Source organism: Struthio camelus, chromosome 13 (genome assembly GCF_040807025.1).
Source record: "Struthio camelus isolate bStrCam1 chromosome 13, bStrCam1.hap1, whole genome shotgun sequence".
Classification (NCBI taxonomy): domain Eukaryota; kingdom Metazoa; phylum Chordata; class Aves; order Struthioniformes; family Struthionidae; genus Struthio; species Struthio camelus.
Window position 1 is genome coordinate 21,018,118 of NC_090954.1, and position 22,124 is coordinate 21,040,241.

Here is a 22,124-nt window from a genome sequence, read left to right on the forward strand (position 1 = left end):
TTTCTTTAACTGAACAGGACTGAAACTGAATTCATGTAGCTCTTGTCATGCTCAGGATATGCCCGAGCACTTTGCAAAGCAATGACAGCGCTGTGTAGGCAAGCCAGTAATTACTGCATGTGACCTATTGCACAACCTTTAACCATTGCTTTTGTGAGGAAACTTTGAAATATTACTGATTTGTAAATGCTTCGTAGACTGAACAGTGAGACTGTCAAAAGTCTCCAGTATTTTGTTGTTGTCCAGGCCTAGTTGCCTCCGTTCTTGTTGAGGTGGTGCTCCCGTGATACCGTTGCAGAGGAGACTTGGAACAAGGCACGCGGTGACCCAAGGACTCTCTACGTTGTCACAAGCAATAGTGCATGTTATTAAGCGTTATGTGCAAAGCCTATTTGAGAGGAGTTCTGTAGGATTGAATGAGTATTGACAGCTCGGGTTTTCCTGTTGTACATCTGCCTGTCCTGTGCCACTTCTGAAACTGGGTTGGGCCAAACGGAAGTGCCTTTGGTCACACTCTGCACCCAAATTGCAGAGAAACAGCAGCATTAGTAATGTTGTTCTGTATTCAGGAGAGACCCTGAAATGCAAGTGTGTCAAGTCTGAGGTACATAATTGACTAAACTTTTTTTGATAGAGCTGTAGCTTGCTTTTCAGTCTTTCTCTGAATGTAAATTCATAATGCAAGTTTTCAAATGAAACCATTTCAGTGTGGAAGTAAATCTTTGTAATGCAGATCTCTCTTAAATGTTTCATCCAGAGGATGTTGTGTTCGCCTTAATTTATTAATGATACAGGGAGAAATCTTCTAGGAGGAGATAAAGTTGAAAAGCGTTTTGAAAATGGATTTACTTGCTGTAGCATTATGAAACCCGTATTTCTGGAGGAATCAAGTGCCACTGCTGGCTTAGGTGAATCAAGCAAGGGTTAGCTTTCATTGTAGATCTTGGGGGATCTTAGGGTAAAGGTCTAGAGTACAATGTGGGGTGTTTTGGGGTTCTTTGAGTTCATGTGCTTTATGCAAACTCAGTGTAAAGATTTTTCAGCCTGGAGCCATGCCAAAATATGGATGAAAGTGCAACGCTTGTTCTTAGTGAAGTCCTTAAAGAGTAAGCACAGGTTTGAAGACAAATACGATCAGGGAAGTAGAGTCAGTCATTTAGATGAGAGTATAGCTTTTTTTTTTTTTTTCCCAAACTCCATACTTTGAGCTTGTGTATTTCATTAGATAAGCTTACGTACTCTTCAGAAACTTGTAGTCACCTGCTAATGCAGAACAGGCGCAACAGGAGACTTGCAATGCAAGCGTTGCAGTGCGACACTAATACTTTTCTATGCCAAATAGGGAGTTTTAACAAAAGGATGTGTTTTCATGTTCTGTTAACCACGGGACAGTAGGTGAATCGTGACCTCTCCCGTTAGTGTGTCAGGAAATCCCAGCTCCTCCAGTCAGACAGTTTTATAACATGTTTCCTTTGAAACCATAAAAGCTATTATCCAAGGTATTTCAAGTCTGTTGAAAAGTGTCTAGCCATCAGCCTTCAAATTTTCCCAAAGGTATTCCATCATTTGCTCAGAGTAGCAGTCTGCTTATTTTGAAGGGGGGGGGGGGGAGGAGACGATGAAGAAGTTGCGAGTGCTGCAAAAGTGGAAATGATTTGCTGCCAGACAGTGATTCTCGATGTTTTTTTCTTCTATGTTGAAATGCTTACAAAGCGAAAGAAACGTTTCTGTTGCTTTTGGCCTTTGATAGGGGTAGGAGGTTACTTCGGTATCTGATTGTAAAACTGAAATGAGCTAGGGGAGGAAGCTTAGGGATTGCCCCGTTTCCCAGTGAAATGTCCCAGGAGCCTCTCCTGCCTGGGCTGCTCGTGGTGGTGGTAGGCTGGGAAGGCTGCTCCGAGGACGCGGTCCGCATATAGGCTCAGCTCCTTGACAGCCGCGGATCCGCATTGCCGCTTGGCTGTCCTGCAGCAAGAGATGTTTTGACGTCTTTTGGCCTCTATACCCAAGCGGTGCCAGGGCCAGCCGTTACATATGGCTGGTCGGGTCGTTGGGCTGTGCCGTATTGTCACAGTGATACTCGTGTTCCGAACTGGAGACAGCGGGAGAAAGGAAAGTCTCCGCGGTTGCTCGCTTACCCCTACCGAACGTGCGGGTGGGGGTTGTCTGCTGGTTTTTAGTGAGCAAACACTGGGGGGAGAGCTCTTTTTGCCTCTTCCTGCCCTTATTCTTTGCAAAAAGGGGGGAAAGGGTGGCCCTGCTCTTCTGGAGGCTCAGCTGCGGGAAGTGGGAAGCGTCTGCGCGTTCGGCGTCCCGCCCAATGTCAAGGGTTGATCTGGGATTTGAATCGGAGCAACCAACTTGGCAACAAGCAACCCGGAGATTTTTATGAGAGCCTCAGCAAGATTTCTAGGTACGGGCGATGGGAGGCAGCTGATGAATGTGAACGGCTGCGCAGCCCTGGGACGGTTCCTCACCAGTTGGAGCCCGACCAGCTCCTTGGGCACGGGAAACTGGGCAGCAGCCAATGCTGCACATCCAGGGAAGTGCAAGAAGTGCTCCTGCGGAAGGGCATAAAGCACCTGCTCGCAGATATTTCTCATGCCGCCTTTGCTTTTGGTGGGGGGGGGGTGGGGGGGTGTTGGGGCATGTCCCCCGTTGCATGCTTATTTCCATCAATAATGCAGCTACCTGCTGTTTTCCTGTTCTGGGAATCCCCCTAAGCTAGCTCGAAATACCGGGTTTTGTGGCTATGACTGTCATAGGTTAATACAGTAACGTAACCTTTTTTTAATCAGCGTTGAACTCGGCATTTTTTTTTCCTAAATGTTTTTATATAGGAAATGACAGGGATCAGGCAGGCCTATGCAGTGCCTTTTGTTGATGCTATTTTTTATCTTGTGTTACATCTCTGCTCGACCTTCATCTCGACTGGAGACTTAGAACGGAAATCTCTATTCTGCTTGTATAAACAGCGTGGGATGTGGTTTTCCAAGTCGTGGCATATGGATAAATACAACAGAATAGTATTTCCTATTCCATTTCTTACACCACTAATGTTTCGTTGCCTTCTTCAGCCATGGGTAAATACACAGCAGTCTCTTTCCTTGAAAATGTCTTTCCTTAAATGATTTCAGTAAACTCAGGAACCGTAAAGTACCTCGGATTGTTTCGCGTTCCTTCTGAGGGGTGGTATTGTGCATTTGTCAACGTTCAATTCAATCTGCTGTTGTGCTGCTCATTCACTTTGCTAGATGAGCTTGTGGGGCGACGGAAAGCATTTTCCGAAATGCTAATTTCAGCTTTTCATTAGCGCTTTGGACAGCGTTATTTGTGGACTTTCTCTAAAGCATCTTGCACTGCTGACTAATATTGATTAGCTTAAAAAATTAAGCTGCAAACTTTGCTGCTTTGTTATGCACACTTTTCACTTCACCGATGGAAACAACTTACCTCTGTAAGAGTTGCAGACAGTTTGTTGGGTGGTTTTATTTTTTTTTTTCCCATTAACCTTGGGAATAAGGAGATGACTTCTGTTAGTTTCTGGACTAGGTCAGACACCCGTAAAGCTACCTAGATCTCCGCAGCCTGTTTTACACAGCCTGGTGTTCTCCTGACCGCGTGCCAAAAATCCTATTGTAATGCATCGCACCTGTCTCTGTGTACTGCTTTAAATAACAGCTCGTCAGCTTGCACGCACAGGCGTCCCTCTGCGCAGCGCCGTGCGGCTGCTTTATCTTCGCGGGGCTGCAAACCCAGTTGGGCTCCCCCCCCCCCCCAAAAAAAAAAACTTCCGGCCCTGGAGAAAAGCAGCGAACGCTCCTCATTTGTGACGCCCGTTTCCGCGCGTCGGTGCGCGCAGCACCGTGTTCTGTCCTGGTAGATTCACTTGTTGTGGGTTTTGTATTTAGGGGAGCGGGTGCCTACTTCCAGCTTGTGCAGCTAGACCTGTCGCTCACGAGGGCCGGTCTGGGACGAGAAGTAGGGAATTAGGGGTCCGACTGTACCGCTGATGCGGGAGGGTCCTTACCCTCCTCTGGAAAGGAGAGGAGAGGCGATGTACCCGTGCACAATAAACCTAGATTTGAGTGGCGTATTAAGCGAGCCGCTGCCCCTTTGGGGTTATTCCTCCAAACATACTGTGTCCATTATGAATCTTCACTAGACCCTCCTGTGTCCTGGGACAGAGAGTGTTAGGTGAGGTGGGATTGTGCCGTGGAAGGGAGTGTTTGTAGGGCCGTTCGCAGCGACTGGACAGATCTCTGAATTTCAGAGAAATCTGCTCCTCTGCAGCAGCAAGTCCCTGCCGGGGCGAAGTGAAGAGAAGTGAATGCTGCCTGCAGTAAGGCTTTGCTGTCTCGTTTGTATCTAGCGCTGGGCAAGTCACTGTAGCGGCTTGTGGTTTCTGTGGAGTTTTTGGTGCCAGGCTTGGGACAGGCCTGCGGTTAAACTGCTCAGCGCCTCTGTCCCCCCGTGGCATAGCCAGGAGGAGAAAACCCAAGGACGGTGTGTCCTGCTTGCTCCTGGGTCCCGTGCGCGAGTGCGTGTGGGTACTGGGGCGCAGGAAAGCCTGCGTTCAGCTATCCAGGGGCTGCGTGCAAAGACCCCGAGTGCTAGAGCCCTTAAGAGTTTCTGGATGAGGTGCAGAGACCCAGAAAAGGTGCAGGCCAAGATCTGGCTTGATTTCTCTGCCTTTCTTTCATCTACCCCCACCCAGTTTAATTCCTGATCTGCTGTGAGAGTGCACAAGGTGAGGTAATATTTAATACACTATTGCAAACCTTAGAGGAGAAAACTAACATTCATTGTGAGGCCGATTTGTGCTTTGTATGGAAGACCTGCGAATGCACAGGGGGATGACGATAAGATGAGCTAAGTGGCCATTTCAGAGGAGGAAAGTAGCACGTGAACTTGTAGTGCAATGTGACAACTAGTCACGTTTGCTCCAGGGTTCAGATCAGGCTTTAAGCAATGGTTAGTTCAACACAATACAACGTTGGGCACGTTCACCCTAAAGCTTGAGGCATTCTTGGTGTGCAAGTAGTAACTGGCTCTAAACTTGGTGCTTTTGTCAGCAGATGTGGATGCTATCAATCGTGGGGTCTGGTACCTGTAGGACACCAGAACATAACCTATCAGACCTTAATAGCCCATCTGTATATAGTATAGAGCATCTCTGTTGCTCTGTAGCTTCCGACGTTGGGAATATACCCAGACTCGTCTTCGCTTTGTTGCTTTGGGCACTGCTTGCAGCACAGCCAGCAAAGTCCGGAGGTCAGGACGGACCTCCTGTGCAAGCACTTGCCCAGTCGTGCGATGTGCTTGGCTGCCCACGCTCGGTAGCTGCCCGGCTAGCGCTTCGCCTGCATGGCAGGAGCACAGCACGCGGGTCCTCTAGTTTCCTTATCATCCACGCGAGAGGCCGGTGGGCAAAAGATTTGCAGAGTTTAATGCAGGAGCTGCTTCTCCTTCGTTCACTGGTCTTGATGCACGCCAGATCTGCGATGGCCTTTTTATACCTTGCAGAAGCAATGCTGGCTGCCGTGCTTGTTGCCGTTTTTAAAGATCCTGCAGGGCTGGCATGTGTAGTAGGAGACTTCCCATAGCCTTTTTGTCTTACGTTTGCAGAGCCCATTCTGGGCTGTAGCTGCCCCTCAGCTGGGCTCCTCTTGTTTCGATATGCAGTGTGAGACTGACTCGTTAATCACGTTACCGCTCTGTTCTGCAGAGCAAGGGATGTTCCTTCATTTCTGCCTGAACAAGATTTGTGAGAGCAGGTTACTGAACTGTAGTACAGTCTCTGGTACCTATGTAGCCTTTCAATTCCAAAGCTAGCAAAGTTACTTTTATCTTATGGATAAGTGCTTCAGCAAGCACTTGAAAGATTTTTATTTCTTGCCTGGTGAGGAATCTAGTTCCCGCGCTGCTAAGAAATGTGCAGCAGAAGTCACGAATACTTATTCTGCAAATCTGTTTTGCAGGGTATAACTGAGTAACTGTTGGGCTTATCATATGCTAGTTTAAGATGATAGATGTATTTAGTTATGATCATGTTGTCTTATGAAAAGCAAAACTTAGCAGAAAGTAAAATGATCTCTGAGCTCATTCAGTGTTATAAAACATAGTTGTCCAGTTTATCAGTAAATGGCTTCTGTTCCATTACTACGAAGTAAAACTTCACCCTTGTATTTTCAGTGTCCGGATTCTGCATGCAAGCAGGATCTTCTAGCCTACCTGCAGCGCATCGCTTTGTATTGCCATCAGCTGAATATCTGCAGCAAAGTGAAGGCCGAAGTTCAAAACCTCGGAGGGGAGCTGGTTGTGTCTGGGGTACGTATGAGCTCTCCATTTCATGTGCTTTGTTGTCCAAGGGAAACGATTGTTCCACTCTTAAGCTTTCATGCTAAATGTCACAGAAGATAGATAAGGTCTAATGGCTTTCAGTCGAAGTTTTAATGCATGCAAACTTTATAATAGTGCCAACCCTACATGCATGGCTGGTTGTTTTGGGAGGAAATGCTTATTGCTTGAAAGGGTGGGGAAAAAAATACAGACTTTCAGTTTTTCTTCCTCAGCAGTATTTGTAGACAGGTTCACTCTATGTAACCAACCATTCTTTTTTCAAAGACTGATTTAACCTCATTAAAAGGAAAAAACACTTTAATCAGCATACCTAAACCCACCCCATGTTTCTGCACAGACTCTGAACATGTTGGGTATCAGGCCCTGTAGTTCTCCAGGGATGTTAATATTTCAAAATAGCTATGCCCTGAAGAACATAGGGGTTTCTTCAGGGGCTGCGCTATTTTGTGACAGCTGAAAGCTGCCGTAGGCCAGCCTACTTCCTTACTTCAGCCATTCCTTGGCAAATAATTTTTTTGTCTGCGCTGTCCTTCATGAAATGGTTCATGCTACGGAGAATCTGTATGATGGATATTTAGGGGGGAAGAGGAGAGAATAGAGCTAAGTTCTTGATTTCTTTTGACATGTTCTTCCTTGCGCTAGACAGTTGTGTTTGATCACTTGTGCTTTTCCCCATCCATGTGATGACTGAGGCAGGGAGTTTGAAGAAGGGACAAAAATGTTTGATAGCCCAGTATTGCAATCTGAATCCTTAAAAGCCGTTTAGATATTTCAAATACTTAAACTGTTAGCCCCCCCCCCCTTTTTTTTTATGAACAATCCAGAGTTTAGTATTAGCAGGAACACTTCAGAAGAGGAATAGCTGCGGGACGTCTGAAACAACCTGCTGCAGAAGCGACAACAGTCGTATACCGCACTTGCGTAAGCTTAGCTCCTTGGCAGGGGAGATGGGCTGCTCTGCTCCCCCTCCTCCCGCTGCCGGTCCCCACGCTCAGCTTCCCAGCGCCCAGGAGCGGAGCAGCGAGATACATAGCAACACATGTTCCCGCACATCTCCGTTGCATGCCTGATGTCCTATTATCTGGAAGGCTGAAGGCATCATGCTGTCAAAGTAGTAGATGTGTCATTATGCAGTAATGTGTACTCTAGGGTTTTACTGCAGTTATTCAGTGTCTTCGGAATTTACATACCCTTCTGCCATAAATTAGTTATATGAACAGGCTAGCATCTGTATTGTAATCTGCTGTTTTTATCTGTTCGCTGTGAATCTGCCCGCTGGGGGTGAATATTGCAAGTAGTAGTATTACGCTTCTATCAGAGCATCAGATGAGGTTTATCAAATGAAGACCTCTGCTTGTTTAGGCTAGTCCAGGGATTTCATCTGTTTACGAGTAAAATTCTCCCACTGCGCTGAGTGTTAACATCCTCCCCCGTATACAGCAAAAATTTTGTCAAAACAGGGACTATATAGCTGAGGCAGTAAGAGCTTGCACCCTAGGCAGTCTGACAATTTGTGTAGAAATGCACCTTCTTGCTTTCATTGCTGTTAATACGATTCTTCCTGCTGTGAAGAGCCATGGAAATAGTAAAATGCAATGAAAGTGTTTTCCAGTGCGGTGGCTTGGGCAAGGAAAGCAGATGAGCCTGGTTTGCAGGAGGGCACACTGCAGCTCCCAAGGACCTACCAGACCTGCCCCCTGAGGCTGTTTTGGTACTCAAAAACAACTTGGAAAGGGAGATAACAGCACCAGAAGGAAAGCAACCAAAGCCCCTGCTGCTAGAGAAGCAACAGCTTGGAGATTTTCCCCCAGATCCTTCTTAGATGTGTGCAGCACTGGAATTTAGGTGTATAGAGGCAGCTCAGTTCAAGCCGAATACAGAGAAAGCTGAAATCCTGCCAAAAATCATTTGGCATTCGCAAGAGAGGTTCTTGTCTGCGGCGGGTGAAATGATGCCAAACACGCATAAAAGGGCGACAGCGGCCACTTCCGTTCGGAAGTGGTGCCCACCGCTGGCATCAGAGGTTGAAACGTTTCCTAAGTGGGACGGGGCTTCAGCCCCTTCTTTGCCTGCGAGCGTTTAAACCCCAAACTCCCCTTTGGCCAGGAGGACGCTGCAGTCACTAGGCTGCAGCCCAGTCTCGGTGGAAGTGTCCTGTGCCGTTTCGGTTGGGGCCGGACTGTTCAGCCAGGGCCAGAAATCATCAAGCAGGAAAACAGGTAACAGAGTGGGGAAATAATTTTGCAGCCTCATGGTTAAGGTTTTGAGCTGGGAGGAAATAGTTTGGGTGCTAGCCCTCCCCCCCTTGAACCATTGATGCATTTTACCTTTCTGCAGCCCTTGGTTTAAAAAGGGGAATCCTGTGAGCAGGTTTCATGCTTGCAAATTCATGCCAGAACTCAGCAGTTGGTAGTGTCATAACGCACAGGCAGCGAGTAATAAATTTAAGTTGACTTAACGTTCAGTTTTACAACTTACGTTGCTAATTCAATTGCATAGATGCGAGTTACAACATTTGGCTCAAAGCAGACTCCCACCAGCACGTGGGAATCGAGGGTTATTAAACCAGTAGTATAGCAAATCCGTAAGGTGTTGGTTTCCCTGGCTGGCTGTAACTCCCAGAGCTGGTATCTTCCCTCGCTATTGCAAGTCTCATTCAGTCTTTTCTTTTTCCTTTTCCATTGCATTTCCACATGCTCTTAATTCAGCTGTTACCTCTCCAAATTGCAATCCCAAAATGCCAAAAAACAGCTTAGCGTTCACGTGAGAAATGGGCATTAATGGTGCAAGACTTTACTGGGTAAACCCTCGGGGTCCGTCTGGTTTTTCGGCTTTGAAGGGGTGTCTCGATGCCGTCGTAGGCGTCCAGTGCACGGCACCGGCATCCGCCAGCTTTCCAGGGAAGTGCTGCACCGCTCGGGCTCACTTCAGTGATTCTCCTGTCTTTCCTGTGCCCCTTCCTGCCTCCTCCGCCGCTTCTGGCACTTCCTCTTGGCCATGGCCTGGAGCTTCGGAAAAGGCACTTTTTCCTCACGTTCGTGCTCCTGTCGATCCAGAACCACCTCTGAAATTGCTTCAGCCCTGTCTAAAGATACAACTCCACTGCTTCCTTTTTATTACAACTTAATATTCTAGTATGATTTAAATATTTATTAATCAGTGATTAAGATGTTACCACGGCTTTATAAATTTCATTAGCGAATGAGCTGCTGTTAAAGCTTAGCCACTAAAGCAGAGAGTGGTATACAAATCTTTTAGATTACCATTAATATGGAAACGGCACCGATAAAGTGCAAGTGCTGTTCGGGTTTCCCCCCCCCACCCCCCCGCCTTAGGACGCAAGTCATTTTTTTACCACTTAGTGTCAAAAGAAAAATGTGGCCTCGATTTTGAAATATCCGATTACAAAAAAAAAGGGGGAAAAGCAGTTTTCAAGTACTCTTATGAAATAAGCTCCAGGGCTATCATGCTTTCTGGAACACTGTCTTTGGTTTGTCTCGTTTTTGTGGTACATGACACTCGTGCGTGTGTTCCTGTTTTTCAGGTGGACAGTGCTATGTCTCTTATCCAAGCAGCCAAGAACCTGATGAACGCTGTGGTGCAAACGGTGAAGGCTTCCTACGTGGCATCTACGAAGTACCAGAAGTCGCAGGGAATGGCTTCGCTCAACCTCCCTGCCGTGTCCTGGAAAATGAAGGCTCCAGAGAAGAAACCCCTGGTCAAGCGAGAGAAACAAGATGAAACTCAAACGAAAATCAAAAGAGCATCCCAGAAGAAACATGTTAATCCAGTGCAGGCTCTCAGTGAATTCAAGGCTATGGAAAGTATTTAAAGAGGTTTCTGTGTTGGTTATTTTTTCCTTTAGTCCACTACTGCTACTTCCAGAACTCTACTTTTAATATTCTAAGGATTTTCCAAAGTTTACTATTCCTTAAAATGTATTTACTTAATATAATTTTGATAACTTTGTTTAGATTACGTGGGGAAACGCTCAAATTTATAAGTCCTATCAATATAACTTCAGCCTGCAAAAGTGTGTTAATTTAGACTGCTTTTAGATTTCTGGGGCATATTTCTAGCTGAAAATTATTTTGTATAATCTTGCTTTAAACAAACTATTCTATAACCAAAGAGGATTTTACAGTAACACTAATGGTTAACGTTGTTAGTTGAATCATGCTACACATCCAGTGACTGCAGTTTTGCATTGTGATCAAGAGGGAGAAATTAGACCTTTTCACTCGATAACTAAAGAATTGCTGTATGTAATAGTGTATTCCTGCTGGCGGTGGAGAGGGAATGAGCTGTACGTGCTAAAACGAAAATGAAAATAGAGCAAGTGCTAGGTGCGCTGCCACCACCTTACGATCACAACTGAAAACCATCTGGAAAAGTAAAATACTACAGCGGGCTTTCCTAAGCTGAGGGAGCGTGATGGGGTTCGGGTTGGTTTGGGGGTTGCTGGAGGTGGGGAGGTTTCCAGGGGAAGGGGCCGAGGCAGGAGGAGGTTGGATTTGGGTAGTGCTTCGTGGTGCATTAGCTGCGTCTTGCTGCTTTTCCAGACCCCTACTTGGGCTGTGATGGGTCATTTCCAGCTAAGCTTTGTGTGTGGAGTATCTTCAGGTGACTTTGCAGCAGGTCAAGGTCAAGGCTAAGGGTTTTCGCGTACCTTTCTGAAGTGGGATTACCGGGAGCAAATCCAGTAAAACCTAGAACGCATCATGAAGAAAACTGATTACTTTTGTATGACACAAGACAAGAATTTTAATGCCTGGTTACAAATTACTAATGTATTTTGCTGCAGGACACTAATAAAGTTGCTTTTACCAGCCAGTGTATTGTGGCGCTGTGAATGTAGTGGCGCTGTGAATGTAGCGTGTTTCCAACCCACCCGTCCCCTCCTGCCACCCCGCATTCAAATGCAAATTGTCATTGTAGCTCACTGCTAATAATTGCTCTGCATCCTGCCTTGGGCTTGCAAAGAAACCCAGCAAATAATGTTTATTCAGGCTGCAATTTAGACTATACATTATTTGTGATAACTATAGCTACAAGGTATAATTTTGCTGTCTTATTTAAATTTTATGAATTCCAGTGTGTTTTACACTTACCAATAAAAAGTCCAGTATTCAAGAAGAAGCATCTGGGCAGGTCAAAGTCTCATTTGCTGTTTTTATAAAGCATACATTAAAAATGGAAAGCGGCCTGTTCTGTATTTAATGTTTTTAACTGCGAGTAAATTTGAGAGCCAATCATTGGTTGTGCTTAAGTTGTAATGTGATTTATCTTGATCAGCTTACGATATAGTCCAGCTTTTTGAAAAAATAATTTGAGCTATAAATATATTCAAAATTATTAGTGTCACGCTACAAAAATGCTGATCAGAATTCCTAGGATATTTTTGCAGAGGTTATTGCATTTTCAAGCATTTTAGTCTCTTGAGTATAAAAGATAAACAGCTGAATTATATAATCGTTTTTATGTGCCTGTAACATCTAAACATGCATCTGCTTGGAGGGCAAGCTAATGTGCTCGTCCCAGTGGCTTTCAGGGGCTATTGAAAGAGGTGTGTTGTATATCTGTATATAACTGATGTCCAGTTTTATACAGCACAGTTCTTTTTCTCTCTTGCTATTAAAATAACTGTTTCAAATGTTACACACCTTGGGCTGCTCAACGGCTCTCTTCCCAATAAGTGCATTACTCCAAAAAAAGCCCAAGAAGCATAAAAAAAACCCCAAACTCAAAAAAATTGTTAGCTTGAAAAAAAGTATATTAAGATGTACAGAAAAATTTCTCTCCCTTACCTTTTAGGTAAACATTAGTGTATTTTATGCTATGAACTTTTCAAGCCCATCAAGTCAGCAACAAATTAAAACACAGTTTCACTTGATTGAAAGATCACTTGGACACCCGGATGAAAGCCAGAAGGATGTTGCAAGTGAGTCCGTCGCGCAGAGGAAGAAGGGACCCTCCTTGCTTCAGGAGGGCGACGCCGCCCTCAAGACTCCCATGCGAGAGAGGAAGAGTTAAGACCTGGATCTTAAGTGCCTGAACAGAGATTTAAGGGGCTGCCCAAAATGTCAGTCTTTTAAAAAAATAAAAATAAGTAAAATAAATAAAATAAACCCACTCGGCTGCAGTCTAGCCCAGAGGCTGCCTGAGCACTTGCTGCGCGGTGGCAAAGTGGCTGGAGACTCGCGTTAAGGAAGAAGGGGTTCAGCCAGGGCTTTGCCCGCAGAAGGTGCTCGCGGCTCCCGCGCGAGCACGGAGGCGCCTTGTTGGTGCCCGGTGGCTTTGGCGGCTCCGGTCGTCTGCGTGGGGCCTCTGAGCGAGGACGCGAGCCGGAGGAGAGCGCCTCCGGCTGCCTGGGGATCGGGGCAGTCCCTTACCTGGACCACAAGGCTCAGCTTTCAACCATCTCCTTTCAATGGGGACTGTGACCTGCTCTAAACCCAGGCTCCTCCGCAGCGACCGGGGGAGCGGGCTGCTGCTCCGGCGAGAACTGCGTTCGATGGATAGGGGAGAGGCACATCAAGGTGAAAACTACAATGGATGTAACTTAATTGCTGAGGTTGGAAATGCATTGTCGCTGGCTGATGGGGAAGCAAAGCCCGATCCGGCCGAAGCAGGGGGGAATTCAGAGTAGCAGTAAATGGGATGTTCAGTTTCTGTGCTGCAATATAAATAGCTACGTGGTGCTCGATACCTAGCTCTTGTACTACCGCCCTTCACCCTAACAAGCCTTGTCTGAACAGGCGCGCCATGCCCCGGCTTAGCAAAGGCCTGGTTTTAAACCCCGTGCAAATTCCTTGTTCATAAACTGGCTTTACATCAGCCAAGCGCGTGAACTTCATAGTTGCCTGTTGTGAATCATTTTTAACTGTATAAATCAGTGGATGGCTCGGCATCACTCAGCAAGGCTTTTTCCGGCTGTTTAAACGCGGGTAACTTTTCTGAATAGACTGAAGCCTGATGCGGAAGGCCTGGAGGAAGGCTGATAACGAAGGAATCGCTGCTCTTTGGGAGCGAAACAGTTGGTGTTTCTGCTTCGGCCTCTCGGTGGAGCGAGAAGGGCCGCCAGCTCCGCAGAGCCGCCCGGCGCGGAGCCCCAGGCGAGCCCGGCCGCCAGGTCCCGCCAAGGCGCGGGCAGCGCGCAGCTCCCCCGGGCTGGGGGTGCGGGCGGGAGCCCGGCCGTAACGCAGCGTCGGGGAAGGGCCTGTGCGGCCGGCTGCGCTGCGGCTGCCGGGGGGGGCGTGCGCGTCCTCTGGCCGAAGCGGGGAACGAGCACAGCGGCAGAGCCCTCCCCGCCGGGTCGCGCGGGCGACGGAGAGCAGCTGCCGGGCGACAGCTGGGCCTAAACCGGCGCCGCCGCCGCCGCTCGGAGAACAACCTGCCTTTCGCTTGACGCCACCTCGCCCGAGGGCGGGCGGCGCCTCCGGCCGCGGTGGAAGCTGTTAACCTCACGGCGCCGTGAGGGGCCGCGCGCTGGTGCCCCTTGGCTGCTCGCGGCCTGAGCCACGCACGCGTTGCCCACGGGCAGAGGAGGAAATTCAGCGGCGCTTAATCACCGATGTCCCCCCGCCACCGTCTAACACACACTGACATGAGTGTTGAACAGCAAGGATTTGGGCGGTCCCCCCCAGCCCCTTTTCGCCCCCAACTGTGGCAGGCTAAGGACCCGGGGGGGCCGGGGGGGGGGGGCACCATGGCTTCCCGGCGCCGCTCGCGGCTTTGGGGACGGTCCCGCTGTGCCGGTCGGAGGGGCGCGAGGGCCGGGGGGGGCGCCAGCTGCTGCACTGCCTTTCTCCGCCGGCCCCCGCAGGGCAACCAGCCCTAACTGTCTTCACGGCGTGTTAGTTAAACCACGCTAAAGCCCTGAGTCGCTCCTCTTGCTCAGCCTATAAAGTGGTCTTAATTCAATTCGGCAGTGAATTAAGCCGCGTTGAATTTCTGCCGCCTTAATGGCTTGTGAAGGGCTCCAGGCCGAGGTTGAACCGCCGCCGCCGTTCAGGCTCAGCCCTGTCCGCGTGTCCACGCCAGCTGCGCCCACCGCGGGGACGGGGACGCCGGCCCGCGTCTGCGCCCCCCCCCACCCCGGGAGCCGGTTCGTCCCCGCGGGCCGGAGGGGCGGAGGGACGGGGCCGCCTTTCCGGGGGTCGTGGCGAAGGGCGCCGGCCGGGCCCGTCTCCCCGGGCTCACGCGCTCGCTAACGGCTGGAGCGAAGCTGCCTGGGTGATTGGCCATGTCGTGGTTGAGGCGCTCGGCCTTTGCGTTAATTTGTTGTATTCGTCTTCTCCACCAAAGGGGTTTTTTAACTGGAAAACCAGCAAGTGGGAGCGCGGCGGCACCGGCGCGGGGGCAGCACCCTCCCCGGGGCCGAGCGGGGGCTACGCCGGGGGGGGGGGGACCAGCCGCTCGCTGCAGCAAAGGCTTCAAACTGCAAACGCGCCTTCCTGCGGGCGACGTGGCCACCGGCTCACCCCCCCCCGCCCCCAGCTGATGACTTTTCCTAGCAGATTTAGTTATTAAAAAACAAACCCCCCCCCCCCCCCCCCAAACAAAACTCAGCCAGGGCCAGCTGGGAAACGCAGGTCTGAAAAGGAAGAAAGCAAAAACCAACCAACCACTTTTTAAGTCCCAGCCTGAAACCAATCCCCCCAAAAAAGACTATTTAAAAAAACACACACACACACACACTATTTATAATCATCAGCCCTACTTCTTAACAATGACAATTGACAAGCTGTAAAAAATAGCCAGAAGTATTTTAGCGCCCAGAAGGGTTAATGGCCCTGAAGGAGCCCGATGGATCGCGCTGGTCGGTGCGCTGCACTTTCGCCACGGGAAGGAGGCTGTCCCTTTTATCAGGGACGGGTCTAAATCACATTTCCCCTGCCAACAAATCATGTAGGTGGGAGGGGTTTTTTTTTTGGTTTTTGTGTGTGGGGTTTTTTGTTTTTTTTCCTTGCAATTGCACCCATAACATTAGCGCATCAACCGCCTGCCGCCGCCCCAGAGAGGGAGTAGCCGTGATGGAAACAGCTGCTCTTGCCACACAGCCGTGCTGAAACCAAACGCAGCCAGTAAAGCAATAGGTGCGTCCCTGCTCAGAGAGGGACCTGTAGGTACCGGTTGCCTGTAGCTCCCTGCTAATGCCAGGCCATGCTAGCACACATCTCACACCTGGCTAGCAGCTGAGCACTCGCGGCTGCCGAGCCGGCACGAGTCCCGAGCCCACGTCTCTGCTCCGGGCTTGAGGCTGCTGCGGGAGTCTCACCCTTGCACCATTGCTGCTCGGTAGGAATAGTAATGCGCTGCTGAGGCGCCAGGGCCCGTGCCTAAAGAGCGGCCGTGCCGCCTGCAAAGATGCCCTTCCAAAAAAGGGCTTCCAAAAGAGTTCAGTAGAAAAATTGCTAGAAAACCACCCAATTCAGTGATGACCATCAGGCCGCCAAGGCTGCACTGAGCCTCGAGGCTTTAAGGCAGTCATTAAAGGGCAGAGGAGAGGCCCATGCCCCAGGCCAGTCGCTGGATGGGGCCATATCTGGACAAGTCAAAGCTCCTGGCTTACAGCGCTGGGCGCTGCACCATGGGCTGGGCAGTTCCCGGCTCGCAGGACAACGAAGGGGTATCAGACCCATCCCTTCCCCATTGCACCTTATGGCTTTGGCAAAGCAGCTGGGCCAGCGCAGGGGCCCTTGCTTGCTGCTGCAAGACCCTCCTGGTGCCGAAGGCCTTGGGCATCTCCGTTCCTCCTGTTAGCACTGTCTCCGCAAAGCAGTGGCAGATGGCTGCCATAGAAATACAACTATTTATTATTATTATTATATCATCATTAGGGAGTCCCGGTGGGGAAAGGCAGCAGGAGCCACTGTGATTACAGAGCAGCCATGGAGCTGGAGCATGCCCTGCAAACACACCAGCCGCGCGAGCAGGCGCTAATGAGCTGGTATGGGAGCACCCGAGGAGCTGCCTTCAGGGCTGATCCAGGCACAGCGACATGTGGCATCGAGGCCTCTGTGTGCCAAGAGAAAACTAAAAGCCTAGTGTTCAAGGCTTCCCCAATATATGCATTATAAATGGGCGTGACAGGCAAGCAGGGTGAACTGGAGGATAAAGCGTTGGGTCTCTCCTCTTAGGTCTGGTGGCTACAGCAGAGATGGAATTGGTGGCCTTCGTCCAGCCTTCAAAGGACACTTATCTGCAATGTGAAAGCACCAAGAGCGTGTGTAGTGGCATCAGCTCGGGTGAGCCCTGCCCTGGCACGGGGACGGCTCTGGTCAGGGTGGGCAAGGTGCAGTGGGCAGCTGGAAAGCTGCAGATGCTTCACTATTAGGCCCCGAAGGCAATGTGCCATCTCCAGGCTCCTGTCACCATCTCACCAGGGCTGTCGCTCCCAGGCGCCTGCAAAACTTGCCCTGCAGTAAGTGCCCTTCAGCCAGGAACGTGCAGAAAGGCTTGTGCTGGCCTCCCATCTCCAACCACGGCATGTGGTCGTGGAAATGCCTCTGCACAGCCATGACCTGTGCATGAGGGGCCCTGGAGCAGGCAGCCTCGCAGGTGCTGGGTGGGCAGCTGCCTCTCTCCAGGCCTGCACCGAGTACATGTAGCAGGAAACGGCAGCTGGCATGAAAGCATCCCTGCTGAGCAGGAGACCTCAGGAAGGAAGGGAAGGACTCGCATCCCCTCCTGCTTCCCTCTGCCTGGCCGTGGCAGGCACCTACCGAGCAGGAAGTGGGGGCTCAACCCCACCTCCAGGTGCTCATCTCAAGAACATGTTCAGAGCCCTGGTGACAGAGGAGGATGAACATGACTGTTGGAGAAGGGGGTCAGGCTGGACACCCCAAGTCGTCTCATTAAGACCAGCACTACCAAGAGGAAGGGACAAGCGTCAGCAGCTGGTGACTCCCTCCTGCACTGGACAGACACCCACATGTATCATCCAGAAGATTTGCCGCGCACCTGGACCTGAAATGCTGCAGCCTTTGCCAGGGCTCGTCTGGCCTCCCCACTCCTGCTTCTTGCTGCTCGCCCATGGGGTGCCAACGGCATAGACAGGGCAAAGCCGGAACAGCTCGGGGTGACTGCAGGGCTCTGCAGCAAGGGAAGGGGGACAGGCCTGGGGACAGGGGCACAGGTAATGTTGTCCTCAGTCCTTCCAGGCAAGGGAGAGGCCTAGGAGCTGTGCAGCCAGCATCACGAGCAAGACTTTGGTTTCTTCCATAGCAGTGCCTCATCTGAGGAAGGCCTACCTGCGAAGGGACAGAACCAACCTCACAAGAAGGGCACAGAACATCTTCCCAAAAAGACAGTCTCTAAGGCGGCACGGAGGACTCGTGTGTAGAGCACATCATCTTGGAACCCATCTCCAAAGACAAAGAGGACAAGAACAGAAGCTGAAAGCATCAGTGGGGCTTTTTGTAGGGTGAAGTGTGCTTCACCAGGGGGTTATCTGTTATGGAACGAGTGGTTTCGTGGCTGTACCGCACTAGGGCTTGAATAGACACTTTGCCTCCCAGAACGATCTTACTTGGCTGGCCTCCACGTGGAGATTGCCCAGAGGAGGGCTGCCATGACGGAGCGGGTCCTAGCAAACATGACCCACACAGAGGGTTGGTGGAGCTGAGCTTCTCAGAGGCAGCCAAAACTCAGCAGCACAAAACCATGCTGACCTGATGGAGGGATAGCCCTGCTCTGAGCGAAGCCTGGACTGGAGACCTCCAAAGGGTGCCTCCAACCAGCATTTCAATGATATGTCACTCAGTCTTCCCCACACATCTCAAGTTAAGCAGAAGCGCAAAACAAAACATACAGCAAACTGCACTTTTTGAATGCTATGATACATTATAGAGAAGCAAATACAAGATTACAGTTGGTTCTGCAGATTGGCCCCAGGAAAAAGAAAAGGCAGGTCAGAGCTGCACAAGGACAGTCCCACATCTCTCTGTCCTTCCCACTCCAGTGAATCTCTGTGTTCCTCCAGATGGACTGAAAACAATTCAGTCATTGGCACTACTTGCATTAGTGATGTAAGCTGAAATGTTACCTCTATACCTCTTAGTACCTCTATTTATCCAGAAGAACTTCACGCAAAGGAAAATATGCCCCCAAACACTTGTGCTTTAATCAAGAAGCTACTGGGACACTTGCATGGTGGAGAGATCTCATTTAGTCCAGCAGTTTATTCAAAAGTGCATTTACACAAGTGCCATCAAAATTCATGCTGTTGTCTGGAGTTACTTGAAATTTAAGTGAAATTACACCTATTCTGATCTTAATTCCTGAATGATGGTATTTACAGAGCCAAGGAGTTCCTTGAAATAGCCATCTTTGTCACCTTCCCTTTGTTCCTCTGCTGCCAGCTCTTCGTACTCACTGCGCAGCAGGCTGAGCGTGGTGCCAAGGGTCTGGTCACCCTGGTAGCGCTCCTTGCAGAAGGCCATCAGCACACTCACCGTCTTGAGGACCTTCTCCCGAGTGTCATGCTCCGGCATGGCCAACAGGTTGGAAACAATCACACACCAGTCCTGCTCAACCACTGCTGGCACCAGCTTGACTTGCTGGTACTGCTGAATTTTCTCTTCCATTTGATCTCCGTTCTGAGATTCCTCAAGCAGCACCTGTGGGAAATCATGTTACATTGATTAAGGACAAAGGAGCACAGAGAGAGGAAGCCAAACCAGACACACTGATCCACGCGGTAGCTGTCTAAGGACGAGCTCTGACAGCGATGGAGCAAGACACACTCGATCGACTGCAAATCCTGGGCAATTCAACATCTGCCCCCTTCCACTCTATTAAGGAAACAGGGGGAGGGGGACATGCAGGAAAAGTTGCCGTGAAGTCAGTTCCCGGCATTGCACTTCTTCCAGGCAGTTGTTTGATGATTCACCCTGGCTCCATAGCTGCTGGGCGCTGCTGCACTGGGGCAGTACGGATGATGCTTAGAGCACAAACGGGCCCACGAGGACCAGGCTGCTCAGTGCTGGCTGGCTCCCTTGCTAGAGAGAAATGCCTGATCCCAGCAGTGCTGCTGGGGCAAGGTGAGGAGCTGTCTTTACCAGGAAGGAAAACCCTCCCACCACGGCACCGCAGGGAACACAAAGCCAAACGCCCTTTACAGCTTAGGTGGAGGAGCTGCTGCTGACAGCGTCAAATTCCCTAAACGGGCTCCGCTTCCCTTACGGAGTATTCCTCCCGGCTTGGCTGGTGGCCCCCTGTGATAATTACTATGTATGTGCTTCATTAATTAGCTCTGAATAACAGCAGCCTGCCTGCTTCGGCGTTATCGTTAAGGGAAGATCGGGGCTTCGGCAGGGCTGACGAGCAGACACGCGGAGCTGCGGCACAAAGCGAAGGCAGTCGGTGGCGAGCGTGCCAAGGAGCCTGTTGCGAGGAGGCAGCTCATCGACACGCCTGTCTTCAGGGGCCATTCGGGCCCCTGAGGACTCCCGTGACATTTTCTCTGACCTTTACTTAGGAGCCCAGCTCAGCTTGGCAACTGCCTTCTGCCGGTGCCTTGGGCAGTTGCTGCCAGGAGCTTCATCCTACTATGTTGCATTGCTGATTTACCGGACAGAGGGAGAAAAGGAGGAATAATGCCGGTGCTATCTGCCCTCTCCCGCTCCCCCAGGAAGGCTACCTGCAAAACTCTCATTTGCACACTGGCTACGCAGTATTTGGGGTGAAAGGGAAAGAACGAGGCCAAAAAAAGCTGTTCAAAAGCACTGCTCTTTGTGCTTCAGTTCAGAGAGCTGGCTCTAGCCACGTCTGATGTTAGTTTATGCTTTTAAAAACAGACTGTTTGACTTTCACTCAGCCTCCCCCCAGTGCGTTGACCTCATTCGGAGCAGCTCTGCACCTCCCCAGGTACTGAGCTTTCTCCCATTTTCTGTGCAGACTCAGAAAGAGAGTGTGCTGTGATTTATACGCTGGGAGGTGGCTTTCGCAATCAGAAGGGCAGTGAAAATCATTGTTTTAACATAAAACCGAGAATCTGTAGGGTCTGCAGATTGCCTCCAGTTAGAACGGAGCTGGGAACAGATGGGACTGCTAGAGGTACAGCAGTAAAACGTGGAACATGAGTAAATGGAAACCGTTACGATAAAAGGCCCAGGCACATTCCCTTTCGGTGCAACTAGATAAACAGGTTTGTTGTATATTAGAGCCAACACCTGATAAAATTCCAGACCAAGCAAAACAATTCGCACCTTTACGAAATCTCCTGCAAAACAACTGTTTTAAACACAGGCATTTCTCTGCAGTGCCTGAAATCCAAGTATTACAGCCGCAATAATCTGCAGGACAAATTGGCCATAAACAGAGCGAAAGTGGATTTAATTCCCATTCTCTGGAGTAAGAGAAACACACAAACTAAATAACAAACGGTGGTGAGGAAACAGGATTTTTAAGCTGACATTTACAGCAGTAATCCAAGGTATTCTACAATACAACAGCTAAAGCTGCGGGCTTGCCTCCGATGTAAGACTAACAGATAGGCAACGGCCCTCTAAAACAGGCAGGATCACAGAAACCTGTCTCTAGGCAGTTTGTTAACGGTCTGCATTTCACAACAGCTGGACGGTGAAACCAAGCTGACGGCAGGTCCACCTCCTGTTTTTCCTACTCGTGTCCTCGTCTTTTCTTTTTTTAAGCACCCTAGGGTAGAAACGGCAACACTGGTTTAACGAAAAAACAAGGTTCAAGCTAATCCAGGGCGCTCCCAGCCACTCTGCAGCAGTGCCCAAGATGCTGGGAGGTGCTCAGCACCCTGATCCAAACTGCAGGATCCAGCCCTTCTTGCCCTGTTCCCACAGAGAGGCTCCACTGCCCCTCGGGCCCTGGCTGCAGTGGAGGGGGAAGCGTGCAGACCGGCATGCGGTGCCTCCACCCTGCCTCGCGCCAGCACGGCTCGTTCCTCACCTTCTCCATGATGAGATCGTAGAGGAGCGTCACCACGCGGATGTAGAGGGCCTCCATGCCTTTCTCCCTGAAGAGGTTCCTGAGGACCTGAAGGCCACCAAGCTTGAGGAACTGCTGCTGGGCATAGGGGAAGTGTCTCAGCATCGAGGACAGGGCGAAGAGAGCCTGGTGAGAAGAATGGTCCGTCTTTACCTCTGTACCTCAGACCCTTCTGCACCAATCTATAACCAGTCAAACACTGGTTTCGCGGAGCTCAGACTTGGTCGATAGGGATGCAAAGCAGCATGACCTCTGCTGGCTTTGGTGACGGGGCCCTCCTGTCCTTCCCAGTGCTGTGAGACCACTTGGACCAGCCACAGGCCAAGCCTGCAAGCAGCCCTGCCCTGTGCTCACTGTGGGACAGTTTGCCACCTGCAGGTAAGCTTCCCTTGGTGATGTCTACCCAATCTTCTTCACAGACACTCGATACATTCACTAAAATAGTAACCCATAAGGGCTTGTGGCTACCACTTGGACTGAACCCAGGCAAACATCTCCCCTTGCAGCTCTCTCCTTCCAGTCTCAAGGACGGGCTGAGCCAGGCCAGGCTGGGGTGAAGCAGGGTCTGGCATTGCTTAACAGAGCCCTTCCCCCTTGAGATGATTGGGGTAACTGGGAACTTGCCTTTTAGGCTTTTGAAGGCATGGGGTTGACACTGAGGAGGCCATTAGGGGCCAACAAACTGATTTTTCCACTTGCCTGCCTGACAAACATGGGTCTTGCAAGCGATACGTTAAGAGCTGAGCGAGCCGCCCGGGCTGATATTCTGCCCTTTGGGCAAGGCTTTTGCCGAAGCA

The 22,124-nt window shown here is 50.1% G+C and overlaps 2 protein-coding genes across 12 annotated transcripts in view; one reads left to right on the top strand and one right to left on the bottom strand.

The window, feature by feature from the left end:
• CTNNA1 (catenin alpha 1) overlaps positions 1-11,196 on the top strand; it is a 120,015-nt gene extending 108,819 nt beyond the window's left edge. The window contains exons 17-18 of the mRNA XM_068959782.1: positions 6,196-6,330; positions 9,908-11,196. Of these exons, the coding sequence (XP_068815883.1) occupies positions 6,196-6,330; positions 9,908-10,195 (423 nt within the window). The 3' untranslated portion in view covers positions 10,196-11,196. The remainder of the gene's footprint in view (positions 1-6,195; positions 6,331-9,907) is intronic.
• A 7,272-nt stretch (positions 11,197-18,468) lies between these two features.
• Positions 18,469-22,124, bottom strand: part of SIL1 (SIL1 nucleotide exchange factor) — a 116,790-nt gene continuing 113,134 nt past the window's right edge. For all 11 annotated transcript variants that reach the window (XM_068959135.1, XM_068959139.1, XM_068959140.1 and 8 more), the window contains 2 exons: positions 21,289-21,453; positions 18,469-18,986 (listed from right to left, as the gene is read on the bottom strand). In XM_068959135.1, the coding sequence (XP_068815236.1) occupies positions 18,630-18,986; positions 21,289-21,453 (522 nt within the window). In that variant the 3' untranslated portion in view covers positions 18,469-18,629. The remainder of the gene's footprint in view (positions 18,987-21,288; positions 21,454-22,124) is intronic.